The sequence below is a fragment of the Drosophila teissieri genome, chromosome 3L, assembly GCF_016746235.2.
Source record: "Drosophila teissieri strain GT53w chromosome 3L, Prin_Dtei_1.1, whole genome shotgun sequence".
NCBI lineage: Eukaryota > Metazoa > Arthropoda > Insecta > Diptera > Drosophilidae > Drosophila > Drosophila teissieri.
Window position 1 is genome coordinate 11,446,798 of NC_053031.1, and position 25,244 is coordinate 11,472,041.

Here is a 25,244-nt window from a genome sequence, read left to right on the forward strand (position 1 = left end):
TTTTATATCTCACTCCCGAAATTTGTAACTCGGCTGAGTCGAGAGCAATAAACGCTGATTCGGTTAGATCCTTCGCAGGACCTGCCGTACAAAAGCCTGCCAGTTCTAATTCATTGTGCAAATGTAATGGGCTTGCAGCACTCGGCTATTTACATACTGGCACTTCCAACCCGTAACCCGTAACCCGTTGGAAGCACCGGAGCGATATGGAGATGCTATATTGTGTCGCCTGTTCCGAGAACCCTGGACACATGAGTACGTCTAGCTGGATGTTGGCCAGGCTCCTGAAGCGTGGCAAAAAGCTACCAAAAAAGCACAGAAAAAAAAGGAAAGAAAATAGAGAAAGAAAGTATGACAAAAAGAAATAAAAGTGAAAGCGGCCATGCATTTTCATAGTTTTTCCCACTTTGTTATGCTGATTTTTCACATTCTCGTTTCCTTTCGTTTTTCCTGCCAACCAGCGAGCCCCGTTCGTTCCGCTCTCAATTTTTTTTGATGTTGCCGGGTTTTTTTTTCAAGGGTTTTGGCTACCGAGTTGTGTTCGTTCCGAGCATGTGTGCATTTTAATTGAATTTTTCATTTCGCTCAATAAAAGCAAAAGCCGAATGTGCAGGCAGCGAGCCGCAAAAAGTGTCATAATCCTCCTCGTGTCCTTGGACGCCATAATTTAAAAGGAAGCCGGACAAAATTCCAGTGATTTGGTTGATTTACTTCACAGTGGCTAAGCATTTCATTTAATATATATTGCAAATCACTCACTAATTGATTTCGAATCGATTTTGAATGGCGCTTTAGTGCATGTTTAGACTGCCATTTTGCCATTCGCCATTCGGCTTCATTTTCCACTGGCCTGCGCCTCGACTTCAATTTATGCAAATTAAATCGAAATGTGATTTTAATGGTATTTCGGCACGGCCAGGCCCAAATGATGATGAGTGTGTGTGTTTGCAAATAAATGGAAGTCGAAAAGTTAAGCCATCGCTGTGTGCAACATTTCGTGCCACGGGGAATCCATTCCATTCCACTCCGCCGAACTAGAGGAAGCCAACTATAACCGCATGTTCCGTTCCGGAAAACTAACTTATTCAATTAGTGGATGGGAAACTTTGGCTGTTTACTGTACACTTCAAATAAAACCTGCCCGTCAAAGGCAGCCATCTGTGTGTGCTGCAGATATCTTAAAATTTTGTAAAATCCGTTTAAAAACTTTAACAGGTTTTCCACATGTTTAAAGCAACTTCACTTTTCATATTGTTCAATTTTTATTTCAGGATCGTTGTCACGCAGCTACTGATAGCAAAATATTAAAAAAAAGTTGGCCACTTAATCCACTTCTTTTATATGGAATTGCATGAATAACATTAAAAAATGTGAAACTCTCTCTTTTCGGGCAGACATATTCTTCGAGCCAATGTGAAAAACATACGCAGTTTTTGCTCGATTTCGATATAAAAGTCAGAGATAGCATTAAACCAGAAAAATGAGATATCCACAAGAAATGTTTACCAAATATATTAAATTGATATACAGAATGGTAGTACAAATTTAATGTTCCTACCACAAAAGGTAGATATTACAGACTATGTCTATCTGTCCAGTTGAATAATTGTTTTTTACTGGGAAACAAACGGAATTCAAACGGAATTCAAACGGAATTCGAAAGGATCAAAGGTCAATTCACTTGACTCGTGCAGTCAACCGGTTGTGGGTAAGGGAACCCCCGGCATATTTGAACTGCACCGCCGAGGAAAATAAGTCAGCTCACCGTTAACGTAAACGAGCAAATAGCCAAACATCCAAACAGTCAACACGTCGGCATCGTCATCACCCGCCGCCAGTCGTGCCAATTTCGTTAAAGCAAGCGAAAGCAAACAACACGGCCCACCCCAACCCCAAAAACACCAACCTACAACCTCCAACCTCCAACCTCCTACCCCAAGCTCCAACCCAATACAAATACACCCACCCACCCCACTTTGCACAGGCTGTCTGGACGATGCACAAAAACAAAAGAGCAACCAGGTGAGGTGGCGGCAGGAGCACAGGATGACAGGTGTCCTGGTTCGCGAGACATGAGCACTCCGAAAAATGTACTTTCAATTTACCGAAGTACTTAAAAAAGTAATTAATTTTTATTGCTCGACAATTATGTTTTATTATGCATTGTGCTATTTTTGCTGTTGTCTTAACTCTTAAGTCTTAACTCTAATATAACAGATTCCCCGGAATATAAAAAGTACTGCACTTATTTTTAGAGCTGTGCAGTTAGTACCCCATCGTTTCCCTAAGTGTAAGTACCTTATTACCATGGGTGGAACACAGCTGTTTATGAGGCGCAAAAATGTCATACATCATGCGACACGCGATGTCAGGCCGAGAGGACATGGGCACCAGCACTCCGGCCGTAGTCGGAGTCGGAATCGGTGTCCGTCCGTATGGCTGTCCGTCCGTTCATGATGCGGAACAAGATGAAATTGGCTGGGGTCGCGAAAGCGGAGCAAAATGGCAGGCATGCAGAAAAGAACGTCGCGGATTTGTAACTGAGAAGGAACCACTAACGCCAGAAACGAAAAATGAGCGCTGCCAGAAAGGAGGGGGGATTTCTCCGGCAGACAGACTGCATCATCACCTCCATTGCCACCTCCTGCAGTACTTTACCATTATTATCAGCAGGATCCCGGCTGCTTGCTCCTCCTTAGGATAGGCATTCACGCCCAGCTAAGTGGCACACGAAGCGTTAAACTATTAAGCACACGTTGCCACTCGGCGGGTGATTCATGGAACGGGATGCGGAGGAGTTGCGGAGGAGCTGCGTCACGCACAGGAAGTGGCATCGCCACCACCTTTGTTATTCAGCTCAAGATAAATCATGTGCATAAGTCGTGGTCCATGTCGCCTTGCCGTGAGATTACTACATAAATTCTGGTTGGCATCACATGTAAAAATTTCATTTTGTCACAGCTTTAGAAATTTTCCAACTGATGAATTATAATTTATATATCCTCCTCCTACTTTAATAGTTAGCATTAATGTAAAATATATATAATCTATAATGCACTGATTTAAAGATCCTTGCATAGTTTGCTTAAAAGAGGGTAATTTACTAAGTGCTTCAGACTCAATTAAAAATCAGAAAGGTAAATACGTTTCACTTGAAGCCTTTCCATTCGCACACACTCGCACACACATTAGCTCTTTGAAAGGAGTGTAACTGCCTGGTAAACTAAAGTGCTTAAAGCCAGAAAAATAACAGACAAATTAGAAACACACACACACGCACACACAGGCGACTCTGTCCCACTCCACGTGTCCGTGTCCAACTGAACCAACTTTTCAAAGGCTCTGTAAAGGATATCACGGTTCTGCGGGGGGCGGGGCACTCTAATTAGAATAATTTTGCGCTGCGTTGCGCTTGACAGCGCTGCAGATGTGGCGCCATCTGGCGGGCGATGGCAGGAGAAAGGTTATGCCTGCAGGACCTGCACACACATACGCACACACAGCACACACACGATGCAAAACAAACAAATACACAGACCAAAAAGGAAGTGCCAGCATAGAAAAAAAAACATGTTTATGTCCTGGGTTTAATATGATATACACATATGACATATTTATAATGTCAAATGTTTTTGCGAACGTGGATTCAAAAGTAATAATTAAAAAACATGATGAGCCCAAAAAGCATTCCCATATAATTGTTTAATAACATTTAAATGCAAATTTCTTTTATATAAAAAATTTCCTAATTATTGTACTATATATGCATTTTTACTTTAAATGTGAATTTAATTTTTAATTGAATTTTTTTGCAGTGCAGCTGAGGCACCTGGACCTGGCCTGCATTCCTTGTACGGCGAGCAAATGTCAGGCCGAAAGGTCAACGAACCCAGGTGCCTGAAAGAGAGCCCGCCCGAGCAGTGATACCAAAAATAATCAGGATGAGAGCATCACACAGCACACATACGCCCTGTGGAGCCGCACAGGAGTCGGCAATGCCAACGGGGAGTGCCTTAAATTACAGAATTTAATTATTTTCGCAGAGATTTTTCATCGGCCGCCGCCGTCGCCGCGCACTTGACTTTGTACATTTGACTCATCGCGATGACTCTTTTGCCTGCCACTAATTTCGCCATCATCTGTGGTTAAGTCGTTTGCATGCGGATCACCCAGGACTTGAGTTCCTGAGCTGGGCTCCATTTCCATTTCCATTTACAATTCCACTGCCATTTTAATTTTAATTTTAATTAATTTCCATGTGCATGTGGCAGCTGTGACTGTCGCTCGCCAGGAGTCGTGGAATGGATTTTCCGGAGGCAGTGGAGCAGCAGCCAAAATGATTATGAGTAATTAGTTTTAATGGGCTCGGAGCATGTCCTGGCAGCTGCAGAATGTCACACTTACCGGCCAGGTGCAAAACTCGCCAGGTAACCAGCTACCCAGGTTACCTTGCTTTTGGCCACGTTACTCTGGCACACTCTGGAGATGGAAGTTGACTCGAGGGCCTGGGTAACCATGAGCTAAATATTTAAGTTGGTTTCTGAAATTACAATATAATGCTGCCTCTCAGCTACTCCACTATGTATATTCATTTTGGTTGGCTAACCAGCCAAATTAATGGCACTTAAACTGGATATCAACGTTGAAGTGGGGTGCCAGTTACTATGGGAATATTAAATTAACCTTAAATGTTACACTTCAGAAGCAAGTTATGGTGATACTCCAACTTTCTAACTAATTTAATAAATAAATTTAACTACAAACAAAGCAATTGCAACTATGTACACAAGCGAGTAAAATGCCAAATTAAAACAAATGAAAAATAGAATTAATGAGCTTTCCACAAAGTACAAATTCACTACTATTTACTATTTTTATTATTGCATATTAAATCAGCTAAAAACTGTACATAATTCATAAATATCTGTGTATTTATAGACACACAAATTAATATTAAACAAATGCTAATTTATGAGTGCCCCCGGCACCAGCTAACTCAAAAAAGCAAATATTATCTAATTACGTTTGTTTACCATTTAAAATAAATTTAATCAGATTCAACCGAGATTTAAAGCTAAAACACACCGCGTTTAATCTGCTTTTTCGATAAGTTATGATCTGTATCAACACGACTAAAGTTGGATTTGCGAAAACAGTGTCATAAATCAAAACCAATTTGAGCAACAATTTAGCTGACATTTTGCAGTCTCTGCGCTTTGATCGGTTTTGCAAATAGATGAGTGTCAACAAAATATTTACGAGAATGCCAGAAGCTTCAGCTACAAAAGGAAAACCCAAAATCAGACGATGCTTTGAACATTGAGCAGAAAGTCAATTTAGCGCACATACAGGATAGCGAGTATGTACGTACGTATGTATGCTGCTGGATAAATGAGAAAATGGCGAAAAATTGAAGAGGAAATGGGGAAAACTTCGTTGGAACGAGTACCATACAAAATTTAATGGTGCGCAAATTTTGATTGTTTTACTTTGTGAATGGAATGGAAGTTTCCTTGCCCTCCTTTTGTTTTCATGATTTTTTATTTTCCACTTTGTTTGCATTCGCTATTTATTTATTTCGCCAAGCTTTGAATTTCGTTTTTCCACATTTTATGCATATTTCAGATTCAAATATTTTTCCAGCGCTATTTGCTTTGACTGCTCCCCGGCGTATTTGTTGAGCTGCGGGCTTTCGTCCATACACATTCAACAATCACCATTCGCCATTTACCATCCCCATTCTCATCTCTCAGCCAGAAAATAATGTCGAAAGTGGGCGATGTTTTTACTTTGGCCTTCAGGTGCTTTTGTTTCCATTCTTATGCTCCACCCCGTGAAAAGCCGGCGAAAACTTGTTGTCAATGTAATTTGATTCCCACTCCACGACGGACCATTCCAAATGCCCCAGCTTCCTTTTCCCGTCTCTATGATTACGCATACGCACCGTTGGACAAAGAGCAAATTGTAATTAGACACAAGGGCCGAATGTCCCATGCGTGCGGACAACAATGAGCGGAAGTTGTTCCTAGAATCGCTTGTATCTTGTTGTTTCCGAGCGAAGGGAACGCCAAACTGGACTCACTGCGATACTGATGACAATAAAAAAGCGAATCTATAAAACACTGGACATGCAGAGCAGGACATATGTATCAGGAGACAAAGAATGATAAGGAAAACATGAAACTATTACTTCAAAAGAATTCTTAGGATATCTCTTTTAATTTAATTATTGATGCCAGCCAACTACACGCTTCAATGGTAATTAAACAACGCAATAAAAATAGTAGCACAAAAATATTTTGAGAAAATACTGACACATCATCATCAAGAATTTGTATCGCATTGAATCAACACTCAATAAGCTGTAAGTCATTTGAGTTTAAAATTCCAGTACAATTTTTATTTATTTAATTCTCATTTGGTAGATAGATAATCAGCTTAAACCATGTTGCACTGCCAAGTGGATGGATCCAGTGCAGAGCAATGTGAGTGTCCTTTGACGCACTCAGAGAATTCTGCAGAAACTTCCAGTGCGGCAGAACTCCCAGCTAAGGACTTTATCAAGCCACTGGAAGTCCAAAGTCCGCTGACAACCAACATAGAAGAGTCCTTTAAGGTGGACTGTAAGCTTCCGCTGCATACTCTTCTGTCACCAATTAACATCACCGATCCATTGCGAAAGCAAATTGAGATCAAGCACCTGTTAGATTTTCAGTGTGGATTGGGTGAATTATGCTCTTTTGGACCATTTGAACACATTTCAATGTCAGAGCTGTCCAAAGAGGATACAACCATAAAGCCGTATTTTATTCCGGAATTACAAATGGCTTGTGCTGGCCAAGAAGCTGAGCAAGTTGCGGAGAAAACTGTAGTTGATATACAGGAACCAACTGCACCACAGACGAAGCTACAAGAAAATCAACCCATCAACGATGAAACTATGTTACCGCCGTTGGAAGAGATAAATATTTCCAGCTTAGCAGGATCAAAGGAACCAGCGATGGAAGAAACAAATATACCCTGCACTGAAGAATCCCATCTGAACGGAACCGAAGAAGTAAACAGGCCCATAAGTGATCAAAAAAATAGCCAACTACTTGAAAGTGATATTAAACTCCAGCCAAAATCACTTGGAATTCAAATACCACCACTACAGATCGAAGAACTCATTTCTCCATTAGTAGAACAACCCAAGCCAGTACCCAAAATAGGCTTATTTAGTTCTCTGACAGGAAACAAGTTGGCTTTAACACCGAGTGTGAGGCTCTCTTTTGGCGATAATACGACGAGCAGGAGAAACATACGATCCAAGGAGATTATTCAACAGCAAGCTTCCAGATCATTAAAGGCTCTTATTTCTATTCTAACATTGCAAACAAAACTAGAAGCATCAATTTTTGGTAAGTAGTTAGGTACTTGCCTAGTTCACCTAGTTAACCAATCTTTACCTTCAGATAATTCCCACAAGAGCCGATCGAAACGATATGAACAAGTGAAAAACTCCTTAACCTTTTCAAGGGTGTTTAGGCAGAACATTTTTCAGCCGTCTCTGGAGCTAGAAAGCCGCAATATGAATAGAGATGGAAACTCACTGGAATCTGGGGAACCTCATTTAAAAACTCCACGTGTATACAAAGAACCACTACCCATGGCATACCGACTAGATGCCAGCGAAGGACTAACTTGCAATGGCTTGAGTGTGAGCAAGGATTCAGTGTTTAGTGAGGCCTCCGAAAGTGATGTATCGGAAACGCAGAATAAGTTATTTGTGATGAAAAAACCCCAGCAAGTGCTCAGATCTACCAGATCGATGGCCGATCTAGGGGACATTCTGCATAATGGTAGGGTATTGTTCAGCCAGCCGGTAAGACTGTTCTGTTTCAACAAGTTGAAGGAGTGGAAACGGCAAGGTAAAGTAGCACCTTCCCAAGAGAGTCCTTACCGTTCGCCCTCCTTCTCAGGCGAGGGTCAAATCGAGGTGTTCGAGCACCACGGCTCCTACTACATAGTGCTCCATGACAAGGTCAGCGGCGAGCTGATCATCCACATGCGGGTGGACGAGAGGTGGCGCATCGACTACATGACCAAGAGCTCCTACAGCTGCCGCTGGACCAACATCAACTACGCCACCTGCCGCGATGGCATCCTGGAGCGGATCGCCTGCTCCTTCCGGGAACCCAGTCACGCGGCCGAATTTGTCGCCCGGGTGCGGAATAGTGCGATCCAGTCACGCTTCGAACGCAGTTCCTAATTTGTAAAAGGATTTCGTTTCAAGCCTTCTAGTTGACTTCCCTGGGAAGTCCTTGGTGTTTCTTGCATTCGTGAGCCATAAATTTTTGTGTGATCTTTGAATATATTTTGTTAATATTGTGAATTGAATTTTTGAGAAATTAGAGCTAACAATCAAGTGAATGCATTTCAATTTTACATAAGAACTACATAAGAACTACTACAGTATGTATAATTATTATTAAAATTAAGAAGTTGTTAATTCTTATTTTTTGTGCCTTGTTATCTTTAATTGATGTTTATGTTTTTCGGTTGCGTATGTAGTTGTTGGTAACTAGCTGAGCGTATGGTTGCCACAACAACATTCGATTGATTAAACAAACAAAAGTGCAGAGGCCAGCTTGTTGAAAACTAATTTGCAATCGTAAGCCGCTTAGATGAAGTCATGGAATCGGACAAGTTAAACGAATTGAACCGACAGATAAATGAGATTAAAAAGCGGATTTTATTGGCAGGTAAGTACCTTAAGCCTTTAAACTAGCTAAGTAGCTAAGTTTAAGTGAATCCTTACAGAGGGCCAGAAGACGGCAAATGCGGCCGAATGGCAGAAGCAAAATCGCATCAACTGCGACACAATCAGCTCCTTGAAAAAGGACATCAAGGAGCAGACTGTAAGAGCGAGTCGACTGCGGAATCCCCTCCAGCGTCCAGTGGTCATCAAGGAGACCACTGGAGAGTCGCGAAGGGCCCAGAGCTGCACACCCACCCTCATTGTGGGCAAGGCCACCTATCCGGTGGGTGCCAAGAACGCCGATGATGCCATATTCCTCACTGACCTCAAAATCACCGAGAGTCGAAAACAAATGGATCTGCTGCGGCATCGTTTTAAATCCCGCCAACAGCACTTCAGTAAATTGGTGGAGAAATACCGAGGATTACTGGCCAACAAGGAGGCACAGAACCAGAATATGGGTGAGAAGCCACCCGAAACGCTGGAGGAGGATGCCAACAGGAAGGTAAGTAGCTTACACCTGGAAACCACAAACGAAATAATAAAATCCTTATCCTACTCAACAGCTCGTATGCCAGCTGGAAAACGAGATCCACCGCACCAACGTGCAGTGGATGGAAGCGGAGCACATTCGCAAGAAGTACCGCTCCATTGAGGCATCCCTGATGACGGATGCGGAGCGCTTCGAGCGGAGTCTGCGGGAACTGGAGGCCTCGCTCAGTGACCAGAAGGCGGAGATCGAGCGACTGCAGCAGGTGCACAACGAGGCGGTCGAGATGAGGGACGCGGCCAAGGTCATCCTGCAGCGGCAGGAGCAGCAGGCGAATCTCTCGCAAAAGACCAGGGAGCGACAGGCTCTTGACTTCCGCAAGCAGGTGGAGGCGCGTAAGCTGGAGCTGGAGAGGATCGGACGCAAGTTGTTTGCCGAGACCAAGACACTCGTGCATCAGGATAGCGTGGGATCCAGCTCGGGTGACCAGCACACTGCCAAAACGGAAAACGGCGAGGAGGAGCCGGTGTCGCAACTGGAGAGTGTCACCAGCGATATGGAATCGTTGTTCAAGCAGCTAATGGAGGCTTCCGGTGCCACATCGCCATTCGAGGTCTTCGAGAGATTCAGCGCCCAGAAAGAGTCCGCTGCCCGTTTGAATTACCTAAGGAAGGCCGCGGAGGCGGAGAAGGCCAATCTGGAGGCGGAACGGGAGGCTTTGAGCAGTGAACTGGAGGCCTCCAAGTTCTCGGATGTCAAGGAGAGTGAAGTGTAAGTATTCCAAGAATTATAGTTTAATGAAATATTAAATGCTTTCTTTCAGAAATCAAGAGGTTATTGAGCAAATTAAGAACAGCATCGCCGCCAAGGAGCTGGATCGCAAGCTGGACACTGACGAGGCGGGAAAGTCCATGGGAGTATTGAAGTATCTCAAGGAGCGCATCTGCGAGATGATCTTCAAGGTGCAGGAGGTGGACGAGAGCCACATAGATGTACCCGAAAGAAAGCTCCATGTGAGCGTAGCAGAACTACCCAACTATTTGGCCCATACTGCCGAGGACGAGGATATGATAGAAGTAAGTTTACACCACTCCATTATAGTCAGAATGTTCATGATTGATACAACTTCTCAAAAAGATACTCAAGCTGAAGATCAAGCGCTGCCAGGAGCTGAGCAAGTCCGAGGATGTGCCGCCGTTCGAGATACCCAAGCTGGACATCGTCGACGAGGAGGAGGAGGAGCTGTACAAGGCGGAGCAGCCCAAGTCGCCATCCATTCAGGAGGGCGAGAAGCCACAACCCATGCCCGTTTGCTACTACAATCTGTTCGCTGGACGGGCTCAAAGAGCTGCTGGCACTTCCTCATCCTCTCCAGAACAGGCGCCAGCGGCGGGTAAGCTTCCCTTCGTTAGAACCGAATCCTTATAAGGACCCTAATATGTCGAGAATATTTCACCCACAGTGGCCACCACAGACGATGACAACGAAGTGCCATCCCGCAACTTCCTGAAGCGGCAATCAGTGCTCATTGTGGATTCAAAATCCCGGCGAAAACCATTTAGACCCACACCCGGTGGTAGACGCAAATAAGTTTGTTCAGCCATTGGATTGGATTGGATTATATTGAAAACATTTTATAAACTTAGTAAAATCAAATCCGAAATCCTTTTGCAACACACTTTAAAACGGTAGACTAAAGTAACTGAAGGGATTTACATGCCTTTTGCGGTTAGCAACTTTTGTGGTTTCATTTCCTCGAGCTGAACTTTAACAAATGGTCCTTTGTTGCCCAAGAAATGGAGCAACTTTGAAAACTTCCCAACTAAGAACATGCAATAAGATTTATATTCAGTTTTTCTTCAGCTTCCACTTGATGTTTATGATTTGTGCAGAAAACAACATGTAATCAGAGTGCACAGACTACACAAAAAAAAGTGAACTTCTTGCAGAAGACAAATTTTTAATAATGAATGGAGTTTCTAGAAGGAAGGAGCATTTGCTCATCCATTCTTGTAGTTTATGGACGCCACATTTTCAAGGCTAGAATATCCAGCCAAAAATTCGCCACAGTTACTTATTGCCAGGGGGCGATTTAATATCTAAGGGGCAGCATCCTCTGAATATTCGTTGCGCTTGCTGCAGTTTCTGGATAAATGTCAGCAGCTTCAGTCAAACGACATAACAAATAGCTGTCCAGGCGATGCATCTACTGCAAAGACAAGGACAACGCAGTGGGTAAACAGAATTTACTGCTCCCGAGGAGGAGGACGACATGGTCGAATGGATGCCATCGACTGGGAGGAGGAGGACTTCTCGGCTGGGTGGTAAATGAAGTGCAAAACGGAACGAAATGCGGACCGCGACTGTTTCAGTCGAAATAACCTTTCAAAAATTGTTTACACCACCGACTTACAGTGGGCGATATGGCAGGTTTTGTGGTAAATTCGATTATTGCTTTTGATTATAAATCAACTGAAATTATTTATTACCTTCATATCATACAATTCAACTCACTTTAATTGCTCGTCATTTTCCCATAAACAAATAAACGATTTGATGGTTTGTTCTGATTTATGATTTAATGCTTGTTGCTGCAGTGTAAATGGAATGAATAGGCCTTGATTTTCCGATAGGCGCCCCCCTTTGGCCCACTGTAAGGACGAAGGACACTCTAGATGGCAGGATGGACGTCCTGGCTTTTTCTAGTTAGCAACAATAAAGCGCACCAGCTGACGATGAACAATCAGGAGGGCCGTCGCAGAGGCAGCTGCAAACTTCAGTGGCGATGTGTAAACAAAGACGCCGATGATCCATTGCCAGGGCCTCCAGCCGGAAGTCCACGGCCAGGACGAACAGGACGAGCAGGACGAGCAGGAGGAGCATGACGAACAGGACGAGCAGGAGGAGCAGGACGAGCTGTGGGTGCTTGAGGGGGGCAGGGGAGGGCCGTGTTGTGTGTGTCAACTAAATGTCAACAACGAGGACATAAACCACAGCAGAGACGCATACAAACAAGCCCGGCAGTAAGATGGAAAACGCTGGCCCCAAAATGAAGGAGGGAAAACTGCGACAGCGTTTCCGAAGAAGGTGGCTCGAGTCAACCAGTTGGAAAAACAAAAGCGTAGCCCTTCTCCGCCGCCGGCGGATCCGCCGGAATGGCAATGGCATTGGCCCTGACTGCATTGAATAAACCCTCGACTGGAATAACTTCTGGGTAAGGGTAAGTTTAGGGGGCGGTCTCGACTTTGTGCGGTTTTCACCGCCATCCGAAGAAAACGCTTTTCACACTGGAATGTCGCGGCCTGCGGTTGAATTGCACTGCTTGGCCCCACCATCACCACCCACCACCCACATCGCTGGTTCTTTGGACTTTACCCCTTAAATGAATATGAATTATTTTTTAAATGGAAAAATGCGAGTGAATGCTGGCGTAGAACAAAGGAAATTCATTGCAAATTGTTTTAAAACGCGCAGGTTAATGGAAGGAGCTTGATATTGCAATGAAGTTTAATCATCCCCTGAAAGGAAAAACGTTTATGAGGTGAAATCAATTTATACTTGCAGCAGTGCAGGTCTTTAATGAAGTCCCTGGTGCACGAGATTGTCAGATTTCTTTAATTACAAGAGGAAATCAGAAAGGAAATAATAACATTTTAAGACACTTTTTGTTTGTCTCCTTAAACTGTTAAAGAATGAATGTTTAAAACAAGGTGTAAAAGGAAAATTGAGTTCTCACTCTTTGCACCAAGATGTCTAGATATGCTTTTTAGTACCTCATCAAAAGTTCACTTTTATTGAAATTAATTTCCGAGATAAGCAGATAAAGTGTAAGTGCGGAGTTAGATGGCAGATAACATAAATACCGTCATTACGTTTCTCAGCCTCTTGCACTCATTTTTTCCACAATTTTCCCATGCTTTGCGGCGGCAAAAGTTTTTCCCCGGCAACTTTCTTTTGCCATTCACACGATGCCTTCTCTCCACAGTGGGGCACAAAGCCGAAAAGTCCTTTATAGCAATTACTAAACTCTAATCCCCGGAGTGCGCCATCGGGTAATCCCCGAACCACAATCGAGGCCGAGGACCTTAAAGGGAATTAGCTAATTAAAGGTAAGTGATGGCGGAACCAAAACGGCTTCCTCCCAGCCGGGCAGCGTCGTGTGTAATTGGATAGTCACGACTTTTATCCTGCCATTAATTCCCATACCATGCCATCCCATGTCCTGGCCCCACTGCCACGCCCACTTTTAGGGCAATTAAGCGATTCAATCTCCTGGCGCGACCGTTAATCAAACGCCCATCGATTCGCAAGATTCGCAGCGCCACTAATTTTAAGCCCATCGACTAAAGGTGGGCGTGGCCAGGACGCCCGGCAGCCGCAAACAATAAATTTGAATTTCTGCTGCCGCCGCGCAAAACTTTTTAACTGTGCACGAAAACTGCGGTGAAAAAGCATCAATATTCGGTCGGGGACACACTGAAAAAGTTTCACTAACAACTTAAATGAATATAAATTATTAATAAGTAATTAATAAATAAGTAGTAATATGTGTGATATTAAAATGCACTTAAATATTTTTAAAAAATATTTGAAAGACATTTGTTTTTATAAAAACTATATTAAAAGTTAATACTAACACCTAATAGATATAAATTGTAAACCAAAAATCCATTTACTGTTATTAAAAAAATTTTAAAGTAAAATGCATGAGATTCATCGCAAGTATTTCTCTCTCTGCATCTGCGTGGGTGTGCGCTTGACAGTGTGGTAAATAAATGAGCGGATACGGAAACGGTTTGGCGTTCTCCCCGTCTCTTTCTCCCTGTGAATGTGTCCCTTTCGCTGGGTCGCCACTCTGCGAATGATAAATAACGTAATTTATTTACAACTTTTCATTCAAATTTTCGCTACTTTTAACCGCACTCCGGGCTGCGTTCCCCGAGCCCAGGCTGTTGTTAAGTAAAATAAATTGCGATTCCGTGTAATAAAAGTCAATCATAATAATTCAATGACGCGACGTATTGTTGTGCCTCGTCATTGGACTGCCTGCAGCCATGTCCTCGCATATAACCACCCAAGATCTCCGCCCATTGAAGGTCGTTTACTGCGCCACCCACTCACCCACTGGGCTTTCATAAATACAGCTCTCTGGGGAATATTTGAATTTTTCGTTGATTCATTTGATTTTCCGGCACGAAGACTTCAACCGAAAGATGTCTCTGGTTCAAGTTGATTCTTCACTTGACTGCTTGACTGGATTGAAAAAGCAGAGGAGTAGCACTGGCCATAATTAGTTATCATTAGTCAACTGATCAATCACTTGTGACATGAATGGCATTCATTCAAGAGCAGTACTCAGTAGCATAAGAGATAAATATATAAATCAGGAGTGCATTCCCGCAATCGTGTTTGAAGCAATACATTTTGAGATATATTTTACAAACTTTTATTGTTAAGGGCAGCTTTTAATTAGTGAAATTGATCTAATGAAAGCCATAATGAAAACGAAAAGCAGGGTAAGTTGATTTATTAAATATTTATGTAGGGAGAGAACATCTCCTCTAACAAGCGTGTTATTAATTGTTAATAGTTTTAAGGATTCTACCCATCCATGTAGCACACCCTGTGATTGGGAAATTCATCTGTGCACTGTTGCAGGATCTCATTGAAATATGGATAGTCCTGCGGACACATTTGCGAGCTATTCGAACTACCATCCTGGCAGATCGTGAACTCCCTGCAGCCCGTATTGATGGTGGTCACCATTGATTGGTTCCTATTGCCGCAGCGATCGTAGGAGCAGCTATTGTCCTTGGGCGAGCCACACCGCTGGCTCCACCACTCGAAGTTCTGTCCCCAAGGACAGCTGCTCCACTGGCCCACGTCGAACTGGGAGGTGCAGGCGTAGTAGCCGTGACAGGTCATCAGATCCGGCAGGCGCTGCACTCCATCTCTATCCCTTGGATAGTACGTGGAGCAGATATGATAGTTTGTGGCGGGTGGCGTTAACAAGATCTCATCTTCCTTGGAGCAGTAATGCGGCACCCAGGATTGGCAATTACCCGATTTTCGGTTAAAGTATCGGCCAACGGAGCAATTCAACTGGATGCCAAATCCATTATGGCATTTAAAGTAGCTGTGACAGCTATTGGGATCGCCCACAAAAGAGCCATCTTTCATATGGGAGCAGATATTATCCTGCGGACAGCCGGCCACCTCCTCGAGGCAGGTCTGCTGCTGATTGCTGAACACCTGGCCCACACCACAGTCCTCCCAAGTGGGATACTCGAAATCCTCACACTTGACGAATCTCCGGCAATCAACCGGATTGGCTACGTAATTCCATGGCTGTAGGCAGGCGCAAATTTCCGAGATCTGCGGCTGACAAATCGCAGCCGATGCCTTCGTGCAGGTGCCATCTCGGAAATTGTACAGTAATCCTTCGGTGCAGCTACGCCTCTCGATGAGTTTGTTGTCCTGGCAAAATCCCCAGGCCTGGCAGTCACTGGGATCGCCAATATAGCCAGTTCCAGCCCACAACTTGCACTTGTCCTCCATCGAAAAGCCAGTAATTCCGACCAGTAAGGCAAAAATTACACCCAAGTGAAATCCACATTGCGAAACTACGATGAGCTATCTTTAGTCTCAGAGCATTCAGCACTCCGCTGTTAGTACCTCTCATTTTGGTTAGACTGCCAACTGTTCCGGAACTAAACGCGTACTGAACTCGTTTCCCAATCTATTGCTATATTTAAGTACAGAAACCTATCTGGGATTTTGTCGTGTCTTGTTTGTAGATACCGAAAACAAGCTGATAAGAGGGAACATATTTTCACAATGAAATTAGAAATGTTTTGGGTGAGTGACAAGCGGATAAGAAAGTGTCGATTACCAAAAATGTTCACGTCAAAATCGGTTTTGGGAAACCCTTTTTATAACACTTGCTCAATTGATAAAGTGTAAGTCACTGAAGTAGTCGGAAAACTTGTAGACTTTGCACACTCAATCATAAGTTCCGAAGTGGGTGAAATTCAAACTCTGCAGTAAAGTATGTCACTTTAAAATGTTATTAAAGTCAGCAGTTGAACTCAATTTTGTTTGAGCATATATGTACTTTTACACAAGTCGCTCGTCATCAAAATATAACAAGGTAGAAGTGAACTTAAGTATAGAAAAAATCTTTAGCATATGCAACGCCCTGGCTAAAATGCAAAATTCTGCAAAAATGTTGATACAAAAAAAGTACAATAGATATTTATACAGTGGAAAAGTAGGAACTGCATGTTTAGTAATATTTGTCGTGCCTTAAAAATCTGTTATTAATATTTTACCGTCTTAAAAGTATTTTAAATAAAATAAAGAGAATGAAATGTATTTTTCGTAGTGCAAATTGCAAGCAAAAATTTGCTTATCCAAATACGATTATCGGAAAATATGAGACGCATGCATAGAGATAGGTTTGAATGTGTGTGAGGGTGATTGTGCTTTTCCGTGTCCTTTGCATTGTTAGCGAACTTCCTGCTGGAAAGTGGAAGTATCGGAGGAGGAGAAGGACTCGGAATGGGACGGTGCCTCAGTGGCTTGTCGCAACTTAAACTGCTTAGCATCGATTGGGTGCACTTATTGACATTTTATGCTTAAGGACACGCTTAATATCCACAACGTGGATGGCACGTGCACTGCTTCCCCTCCGCGCCCCTTAAAGTCCTCAGGGGGCTCCAGTGTCGACACAGTGGAAAAATCAAATGATTTTAACGCCCTATAACTAAAATGTAATGAAGGCAAGTATTAGATAAACAACTATCTACATACTTGGCAAGCAGAGCCATGTTATTTACAAGCTAAGACTTCTTAAAGCCAAATATAAATGTATTCGCTTTTTATTTTGTGTTGCTTGTAATTCACCTTAAGTAGTATGTGAGGAATACTTCTACTTCAAAGAGGTTTTCAGGCTCCACCGTAAATGCGAAAAAGAAACCTGTTCCGTGGAGCAGTGAGAAACAGTTGCCAACGGCGGATGCTGTCTGGGGGCACAGACATACGTATCTATGTATCTATGTGTACTAATAAATGCAAATGGCTGGCAGCCATGTGCCCCTTGCCCCGTCACCCCCTTGTTCCTTTGGCTCTCACCACTTCCGGAACTCAAGGCCGCTGGTCCCTGTGGCGGCGCCGTTCGCTTCCGTTTCCGCCCTTTCTTCCGCAGGAAATTTATGCTGCTCATCAGCAGCGTCGTCGATGCGGAGACCATCTGGCGGCCACCCGAGCCACTACTTGCCGTAATTTTCTTTTCAATCAGTGGCTGGCTGCCTATTCCCGAGGGCAGGAGCAAGGACCCATGTCCCCATATCCTCTCACACTTCCAGTGGCAAATTGAGACCGAAGCCGCGCACTTGATAAGTCTAAGGATGTACCAAAAAGTATAGGTAGTGTAAAATGTCTAGATGGATAAACTTGCTCAAGCTTCATATTGAAAAGTACTAAAATTTAGTTTTTATAGTATTTTTAAAATAGCAATCAAATGGGCGCGTCTTTACAGCCACTAATTGTATATATTTAATAGAATTTTAAGAAGATATATTTTCAATATTCTCTGTGTGCATCCGTTTAAGATTTCGTTATCCTGTCGAGGGTCCTTCTATCAGTCCATCTATTTGCCACCTCCCCTTTGTCCCTATTCTGGATTTTCGTGCGCCTTTTTCCGAGGTCTCTTTGTAATTTTCCCCACACGTTCACGGCTTGAATATTTTATGGGCTTAAGTACTTTCAGTTGGAGCCTTTGCCTGGCCTTGTGCGTTTTCACCTTTCACCCCATAAATTCACGTACATAAATTCATTAGGTTAGTTTGCTCCTTTGGCTTCTGGTCATTGTTTGGTGTTTGTCGGGCAAGGAGATTCACTTGTTGAGACTGGGTTTCCATTAACATACCTGCAATGATAAGAAGCGGCAGAAAAGTCAGTTTTGGCCGTAACTCGATGATATCACAGACCCAAAATGGACTGAGTAAATTCCCTTTTGTTTTCATTCAGGAAAGTACCAATTTAAATTCCATCTTAATTGAATAATAAATACATCGCTATTTCCAAAAGAATTAAAAAATACACTATGCATGTTAATGCTGCATTGGTTTATTAAAAAATCAATTAAGCTTCAGAATGGCTGATTTATGTGACACAACATATTAATTAATTCTCAATAATCAACAATTATTTGTGCACTAACTTACGTCGGCTAGCTTTCATTTGTATCCATTAGTTATTTATGTGATCGCTTCGTATCTTTAAATACATAAAATATTCCAGCACAATTTCGCCAAGCTAAAAACCTCAGTAAGCGTTGAAAGCGAACGTTAAGCATTTTGTGATAGTGAAACATCTTCAGCACAAGGAGCCACTTGGCCAACAGGGAAAATGAGCTACGGCAAAGTCAGCAGGTCAAGGATTAACACGCTCTCTCCACCTGTCTCATATAACTCATTTTAATTAGGTTAAATATGCAATAGAAAAATGAAAAGTGCCGAGCGAAGCAAAAGCAAGGGGCAAACTCAAAAAAGATACAAGCCCCCCGCTTCTGACCCTTGTGAACCCACCGAGATTCCGGAAAAGCGTTCGGTGGCTGATGGTCCAGGTGGTGGTGGGTGGTGGGTGGTGTTCATAACAGGCAAGCAGCTCAATGAGATGCAAAGGACGATAAACAAGTCCGCCAGCAAAGAGGATGCTCCGCTGGCGAAATAGGGTCACGGGTTCTCAACTTGAAGGCGAAGACGCGGCGCTCGGCGGTGAAATGGCCGACGGAAAACGGCATGGCCAAAAGGCGGCCACCAAGTCATATTTTCCTTGGCCCAAATGAAAACGCCAAACAAACACGAGCGTAAGAACCGCAGCCAAGCAAGCTGAAATGAGATTTATGGGGGCTTCCCTTCCAGTCGATGGAGAATGGAGGATGGAGGAGTTCAAAGTGGGATTCGTTTCGGTTTGGGGCTGGATGGGCCACGTACTTGGAGTATTTTGCCAAAATTAAAATTTATGAACAGATAAAAAAGCGTTAATGGCCACTCGCAAAGGTCACGACTGGACGGACATACAGTGGGTCAAGTTGGAAGGAATGTAGGATAATTGGAATTCTACAGCGCTATTTAGCCACTTTTTAGTTTTTACTGAACGATTCAAAATTATTCTACACTGTGAAGATAGAGGATGATATACTTTTGAGCTTATAATACAAAAGTTTCAACTTTCTTATGTTTTTTTACTTCTATTATGTTTCCTCTTTAAGTTTAGGTACACATATTTATTAAGAACTAATGGAACATACGAGTATGTTTAATTATTACATCTTCCCATGAGTTTTATACAAAAAAGTATTATTTTTATAATATTTTTTTCCATTATTATTTTGTAGTTATATTACCACAGTGCCAGTTTGGTGTCAGGGTGTTAGAATTTTCCCCGGGAGTGGCAGACGTAGCAGAGTGGACTCCGCACGCGAAGTGGATGTGGCTGCGAGGAAACCACAGCGAGGCAACGACAGCGGCCAGCCATAAATGTTGCATTTTTATCGCACGGTCTTATAGAATTCTAGGTATGTACGATGGTCTGCCATGGTCCAGATGGGCGCCAAAGTGCTACGCCCCCCACATTTTGAGGGGAGTGGGGGGGTTGGGCATTATAAGGTGTAGGCACTTTGCCAGAAGCCACGTGTTGACTTAGTGTGGCGCCACCTGGGGAGAGGTTGCGGCAGCTCAGCCATAAGTTATCAGGGTCAAAGTGCATGGGTGGTCGCAAAGTAAGACAATAAGAAACATGTAGTACTTAGGTTATACTCCGCCTAATTCTGGCCTTGCACACGTGTGCGGTATTTCGTATTAATTATAGAGCTTGAGATTCTAGATTCTAGATTCTTAGATTCTTGTATAAATGGGAACATAGAATTCCTTTGTTAAATAAATGGAAGACTCTTTTTAGAGAAGTGCTGCTAGTGAACCATCTCCTATACCATCTAGAATAACGTGCTAGACATGAGTGAAGTTTCCATTTGGGATATTATACACTGGCAGTGTGCCTCCATAATTCAAGACCGAGGGACACATGTCTAACTGCCGTGCACACGAGCGATTGTTCGTCCTGCAAATGGGGAAGCGGAATGGGGATGAGGTTGGGGATGGGGATGGCGATGGGGGTGGTGGTGCTCAAGGCTCCAAAGTCGCAGCTCTCGCTCTTGAAACAATGTCGACTCGTTGACAAGCTCCTCAAGTGCACCTTCGCACACTCCCCAGATGCTTTGTGCCAGGGCCATGGCATCCTCCATCCAACTCAACGATGCTAATGGCATTCGCCAGTTGTTGCTGCTGCTGTTGCTGGCATTACTGATGTTGCTGCTGCTGCTGCTGCTTTAAGTGCAGCTGCTATTGCTGGTGCTGCACTGGAAAAAAATGTTGGTAAAAGTAGAAAAAGAACAGACTACGCTTTCCAAATAAGTGATTTGGCAGTACTTCTTTGCCTTAAAGGTCTTATTCTCAAGTCTGTTCTGAACAAACTAAACTATATTCTATAAGAAGTAATTAGTTTCCAATTGTTTTTTAATATTTTAATTATTTAACTATTTATTTACAAATTATACAATCTACTGCCATGTAACTGCTTAGATTTAAAGCTTTAAAGGAGAAGCGAAAATGTATGCCCAGAAATTTAAGCACGTTTCTATGGGGACTTTGTATTTGGAGACTTTTGGGACAATGCTAAGGCTGTGAGTGTCCTTTCGCAACCGATTTTTCCTTATCCCCGGTCACGCGCTGCTGGATGAAGGGCCCGAGAGGAGCACCATGGGCAGTGGAGGAGGCAGTGGCTTCCAGCCACTTTGGCCAGATGCAAATGCGCGTGAGTGGCGCCTGGGTCAACTTTTCCATGGGTTGATGGGGTTGCCTGAATGAGATGGGTCTTCGTTGGATTCTCGGGGCGGTCGTGTTGTTGGCGGCGTTTAACGACCTTTTAAATGTGCGTCTAATTATGTTTACGTGCTGCCCCGTGCGACACCGAAAAAGCCCGAGAATGGATGGCTAAATTGCCAAGGCGAATGGCTGAAATGGGTTAGCCGGCTTTGGGTATGGTTACATGGGCGTGGGCGGGTTTACTTGGCACAAATCCATTTGCTCACAACTTGTTAATAATGCGCGTTTACGGTCACTCGGCCCCACGTGACCTATCCTCGGCGAAAGTATTGTTTAAATTCGTAATTGGATGTGTACCCAAGTGGGCAGAAATATTATATTACCTTTACGGCCAGAAATCTTAACGGTCTTAAAATTCAGGGTCCCCAGCAACTAGAAGAACCCAAAACACTTTCTTTAATGCCGAGAGTTTACTTATAATTTATTAATTGTTGTTTTTTAATTGCTCTGCGCTCATAACTTTTTCAAATCGCCTTTTCTTTTTAATGCAAATTACAAGAAAAGGGGATTTCTTTACTCTTAATAACATCATTCGAATAACTAATTATTTTGACTTAGCAAGTGGGTACAATGTCTCACTATTATTCACTGTGATTCAATTCATTAAGTTTAAGTGAGTGAAAGTCTTGCTTAGACGGGAATTTCCTTCAAGAAATGCTCTTTCCGGTAGAGCAATTTTCATTGAAGATACTCGTAGAAGCAATAAAGCAATTCCACCTGCTCCTTCAGAGAATGGAGACTTAAATTTCCCAGGGACCCGCCTTCGTTCTTGTCCAATGAACTAAACAAAACGCTATTAAATTACGCTGGGGGTCGCAAAAGTCCTTCACGATTCGCCGTATCCTTCCAGCCACCTGGCCTCTCACCTTCGCCCTGCTGAGTGGAGCACGGACTGACCTTTGACCTTCGCAGCAGCTGCCCCGAAGGGGGGATATTAATTTCTTACCTTTAAAAGCGACCCTGCCAGCACTCGGGGGCTTACTCGATACGGGGATGCTTTTAAAATAATTATTTCCCATATTGCCATATGCCATGTTGTGTAAATTAATAATCTGCATATTGGGGGGTTTTTGGGGGTCCTCGGGTCCTTTTTGCAATGTTATGAGTACAGGTACATAAAGGAGAGCTCGCTTGAATAATTCATAAATTGAGGGCGGCCTGGGCGTAATATCGCTTTTTAATAACCAGCGAATTGGGCACCGACGAGCCACCGATAAAATCGAATCCTTCCCTTATGCCTGCGCCGAAAAGCATTTATCTTGTGCAGTGTCCTTGCCACCGGGAGGCGCCTCCCACCCCCTTTTTAATGGGTCTTTCGACGAATATTCAAGCATGAGTTGTTGGTTTGGCAATATGGGAGTGAAACGATTTCAGGAGCGTTTATTGCATCGCCCAACAGCGCAACAAAATGTTTTATTCGCCAGACAATAAACCATAAATGCAAACATGAAGCAGAATACGGCGAATCTGTGCCGACATAAAGTGTAAAAAGCTGGAAGGATACTGCCAGGATATATATATCATTTCATTCGTTCTCTCCGCGGGTAATTAGAGATACACAGCTAATGGAGCGCATTAACTTTATTGGCTCGTCTCATTCAGGTTTTCTTCGGATTCCACACAAAGTTGAATGCAAATGACGAAACATTTTCTTGTTTATGTGCGTAATTAACACAACGATTCGCTGGAAGCTAATTTGAATTTCACAAGCATGTTTTGCGAATTAAATGTGCTTGTTAGCCATCTTATGCGATTATAAACTTAAAGCCAGATGCTTAGAGTCCGCAAGCAAAAATATAATATATTCAATTATGGAATAAATAAAGCATCACTTAAAGGCACTAAATGTTCGCAAGTCGAAGTCCTTTCACCTTTTACTTCTTGACTAACAGTTCCTGGAATTAATATTTCTAGTCTAAAATGCGAGCTTCTTTTTCGTAATAATACCATCAAACAGCAATCCGGATTGGCAGTCCCCAAAGTAAGAGCAGTGCTCTAATGAGGGAAACTCATTTGGGTAAAAGCACAAAGCAAAGCATTCCGCCCATTAAGAGGCATAATAATAAATACTTATCACCGAAGGAGTCCAGCGGGGGGAGTGGAAATGGGGGGGAAAAACGCAGCGAACATATTGTCGCCGCAGCACCGTCCACAAGCCACCAAAACCACCCACTTTCACCCACTTTCACCCACATTTCTCACTTTTCTCCGCACGGAGCACAGATGTGTGGCAGCAAATGCCGTAAAACAAATGTAAAGTGAAATTGCTCTCGCTGTTGGCAGCAAACAGCGGCCACGCCCACACCGACCTGTTCGCACGACGCCCACAACAAAGAATGAATGAATGAATTTCTGGCAGTGTCGCCGTGTGTGTGTTTATACAGAGAGAGAAATTAGCAAACTATATATAATTTATTTAATATTTCAATGAATTTTGGGAAACCACATAGGTACATAGATTTGCGTACACTATTTCTTAGATTTATTTATTTAGGTATCCTGCGATTTTGTCAAGTGTAATCCCTGCATGTGTGTGCGTGTCGACAGACGGATGCGGAAACGGATGTGAAAAGTGCAGTCATAAATGTGCCGCCGCCCTTTCCCTAAGATGTTAATAATTGTCGACCAAAGGCGCTGTGGTGTTTGTTGGTGGCTGGTTGGTTCGTTGCTAAGAAACATATTCGGGGTATCATTTTGGCCCTCTAAAGCTGCCATGCCAACGAGCCGGAGATGAAATTTTCAAATTTTCAAATTTTGCGTATTTTCTCTTTCGCTTTATGGCATTTCTCCTGGCTGCGCGGCTTCCCAGGGGCATGGCTTTGTAATTATGACAAATGCCAAAGTACGGCGTGAGTGTGTGTGCGAGCACATATTTGACTCAGTGTGTGTGGGTCGCGGGATTTCTGATTTTTTGCATTGCTTGTTGCTCTTGCTGTTGCTACGAGGGATCTGCGCTAAGCTCCACAGTAAACATAAAAAATCCCCAGGAAATCCGCATCCACGTAAACTACTAAATCAAAGTGCAGACTCGCCTGGGTGGTAAAAAGTAATTTGAAAAGGAATTGTTATGTATGAATTTGGGATTCAACTGGACTGCAAAACATTTGCTCTTTCCCTCTTATGCAATTTGAAATCCTTTGCTCAATTGCTTTGCTTGCTCATGTACTTTTAATTGAACAATTCTGTTAGGTAATTCTGGGTCTTTACAAACTTTCACAAGTAAGTGGTAATTTAAATGAAATATTATACTTCCGATTTGGTTTCCTGTTGCTATTTTTACTGTTTAATGTTCATGCAAAGTCAAGACTTACGGTATCCGACGGCCTGTCAATTACATTCGTTTCTATAAAGACACGCCATTCGGATGTTGATGGCCGGATATCAATTTTCCGGATTCTATCGAATGGATCTATGAATTTTGCATCTGGCTGCTTACTGTTTCTGACTTGGCTGCAATGAAACTTTGCACTCAGCCGTAATAAATTTGCCGTGTCTGGATGCCTTTGCGTCGGATGGAGAACTTGTTCACAGTTCAATATTTTCCAATTACATGCACGTATCCCTTGGCACTTGGCCCAGTGTACCAGTAACTTCCCCTCTTTCCCTTTACCCACCCCCTCCCCCTCCCCCTCCATGGAAAAACACTCTGGTGCGAGTGTGCGAATGCTCGGCATTGAAATACGAACTTTAAATTGAATTTTTGCGGTTTGTCATTGTTCACATCCGGATTCTGTGTACGGGCACAATCGCTGCCTGGCATCGACCCACATATGAACAGCAATAGGGATGTGATGATGATGGTGGTGATCGTGAAACAAAGATCTGAAAATCTTAGCTGCGTCTAAAAGTAGGCAACGTTTTTTCTGTATGTACCGAATACTCTTAGATTCGTTTTGTAAATTTTTTAACATTTCACGGTTTTTTGAGTGAATTAGTAAAAGGATTTTACAATAAATATGTATTTTCCAAAATTATTTGTGATCTATTATCTAGAAATCTTACTAACTATAAGAAGCAATCATCTTTCAAGTGCAATTTAAGCTCGCAAAAATTCCTATATATCGTT

General features: G+C 43.0%; 4 protein-coding genes across 6 annotated transcripts in view; 2 read left to right on the forward strand and 2 right to left on the reverse strand.

The window, feature by feature from the left end:
- The window catches only part of LOC122618370 (putative dipeptidase NECHADRAFT_87110), an 88,043-nt gene that overhangs the window by 21,199 nt on the left and 41,600 nt on the right, over positions 1-25,244 (reverse strand). The gene's annotated exons all lie outside the window — the stretch shown is intronic.
- On the forward strand, positions 6,346-8,412 carry LOC122618375. Of its 3 annotated transcripts, none has more exons than XM_043794776.1 (3): positions 6,346-6,364; positions 6,426-7,400; positions 7,455-8,412. In XM_043794776.1, exons 2-3 carry the CDS (start codon positions 6,446-6,448, stop codon positions 8,249-8,251), a joined length of 1,752 nt encoding a protein of 583 aa, XP_043650711.1. In that variant the 5' UTR covers positions 6,346-6,364; positions 6,426-6,445; the 3' UTR covers positions 8,252-8,412. The 3 variants fall into 3 exon arrangements, with proteins under 3 accessions (XP_043650711.1, XP_043650712.1, XP_043650710.1); XM_043794777.1 differs by lacking the exon at positions 6,346-6,364 and having other exon boundaries at positions 6,376-7,400; positions 7,455-7,910; positions 7,962-8,412; XM_043794775.1 differs by lacking the exon at positions 6,346-6,364 and having other exon boundaries at positions 6,376-7,400.
- Positions 8,620-10,820, forward strand: LOC122618373 (myosin-9). Its single transcript, XM_043794774.1, has 6 exons — positions 8,620-8,744; positions 8,803-9,245; positions 9,307-10,001; positions 10,054-10,306; positions 10,368-10,623; positions 10,693-10,820. Exons 1-6 carry the CDS (start codon positions 8,675-8,677, stop codon positions 10,818-10,820), a joined length of 1,845 nt encoding a protein of 614 aa, XP_043650709.1. The 5' UTR covers positions 8,620-8,674.
- LOC122618376 (peritrophin-44) lies at positions 14,819-15,935 on the reverse strand. Its single transcript, XM_043794778.1, has 2 exons — positions 15,906-15,935; positions 14,819-15,853 (listed from the first exon to the last, which is right to left on the reverse strand). Exons 1-2 carry the CDS (start codon positions 15,910-15,912, stop codon positions 14,832-14,834), a joined length of 1,029 nt encoding a protein of 342 aa, XP_043650713.1. The 5' UTR covers positions 15,913-15,935; the 3' UTR covers positions 14,819-14,831.

What these genes read in the sequence shown, in the direction of transcription:
- LOC122618373 (XM_043794774.1), top strand. Translation starts at nt 8,675, where the DNA reads ATGGAATCGGACAAGTTAAACGAATTGAACCGACAGATAAATGAGATT. An exon ending in GATGTCAAGGAGAGTGAAGT is followed by an intron (nt 10,002 to 10,053) that starts GTAAGTATTCCA and finishes GCTTTCTTTCAG; the next exon opens with AAATCAAGAGGTTATTGAGC. An exon ending in AGAACAGGCGCCAGCGGCGG is followed by an intron (nt 10,624 to 10,692) that starts GTAAGCTTCCCT and finishes TTTCACCCACAG; the next exon opens with TGGCCACCACAGACGATGAC.
- LOC122618375 (XM_043794776.1), top strand. Translation starts at nt 6,446, where the DNA reads ATGTTGCACTGCCAAGTGGATGGATCCAGTGCAGAGCAATGTGAGTGT. An exon ending in ACTAGAAGCATCAATTTTTG is followed by an intron (nt 7,401 to 7,454) that starts GTAAGTAGTTAG and finishes CTTTACCTTCAG; the next exon opens with ATAATTCCCACAAGAGCCGA.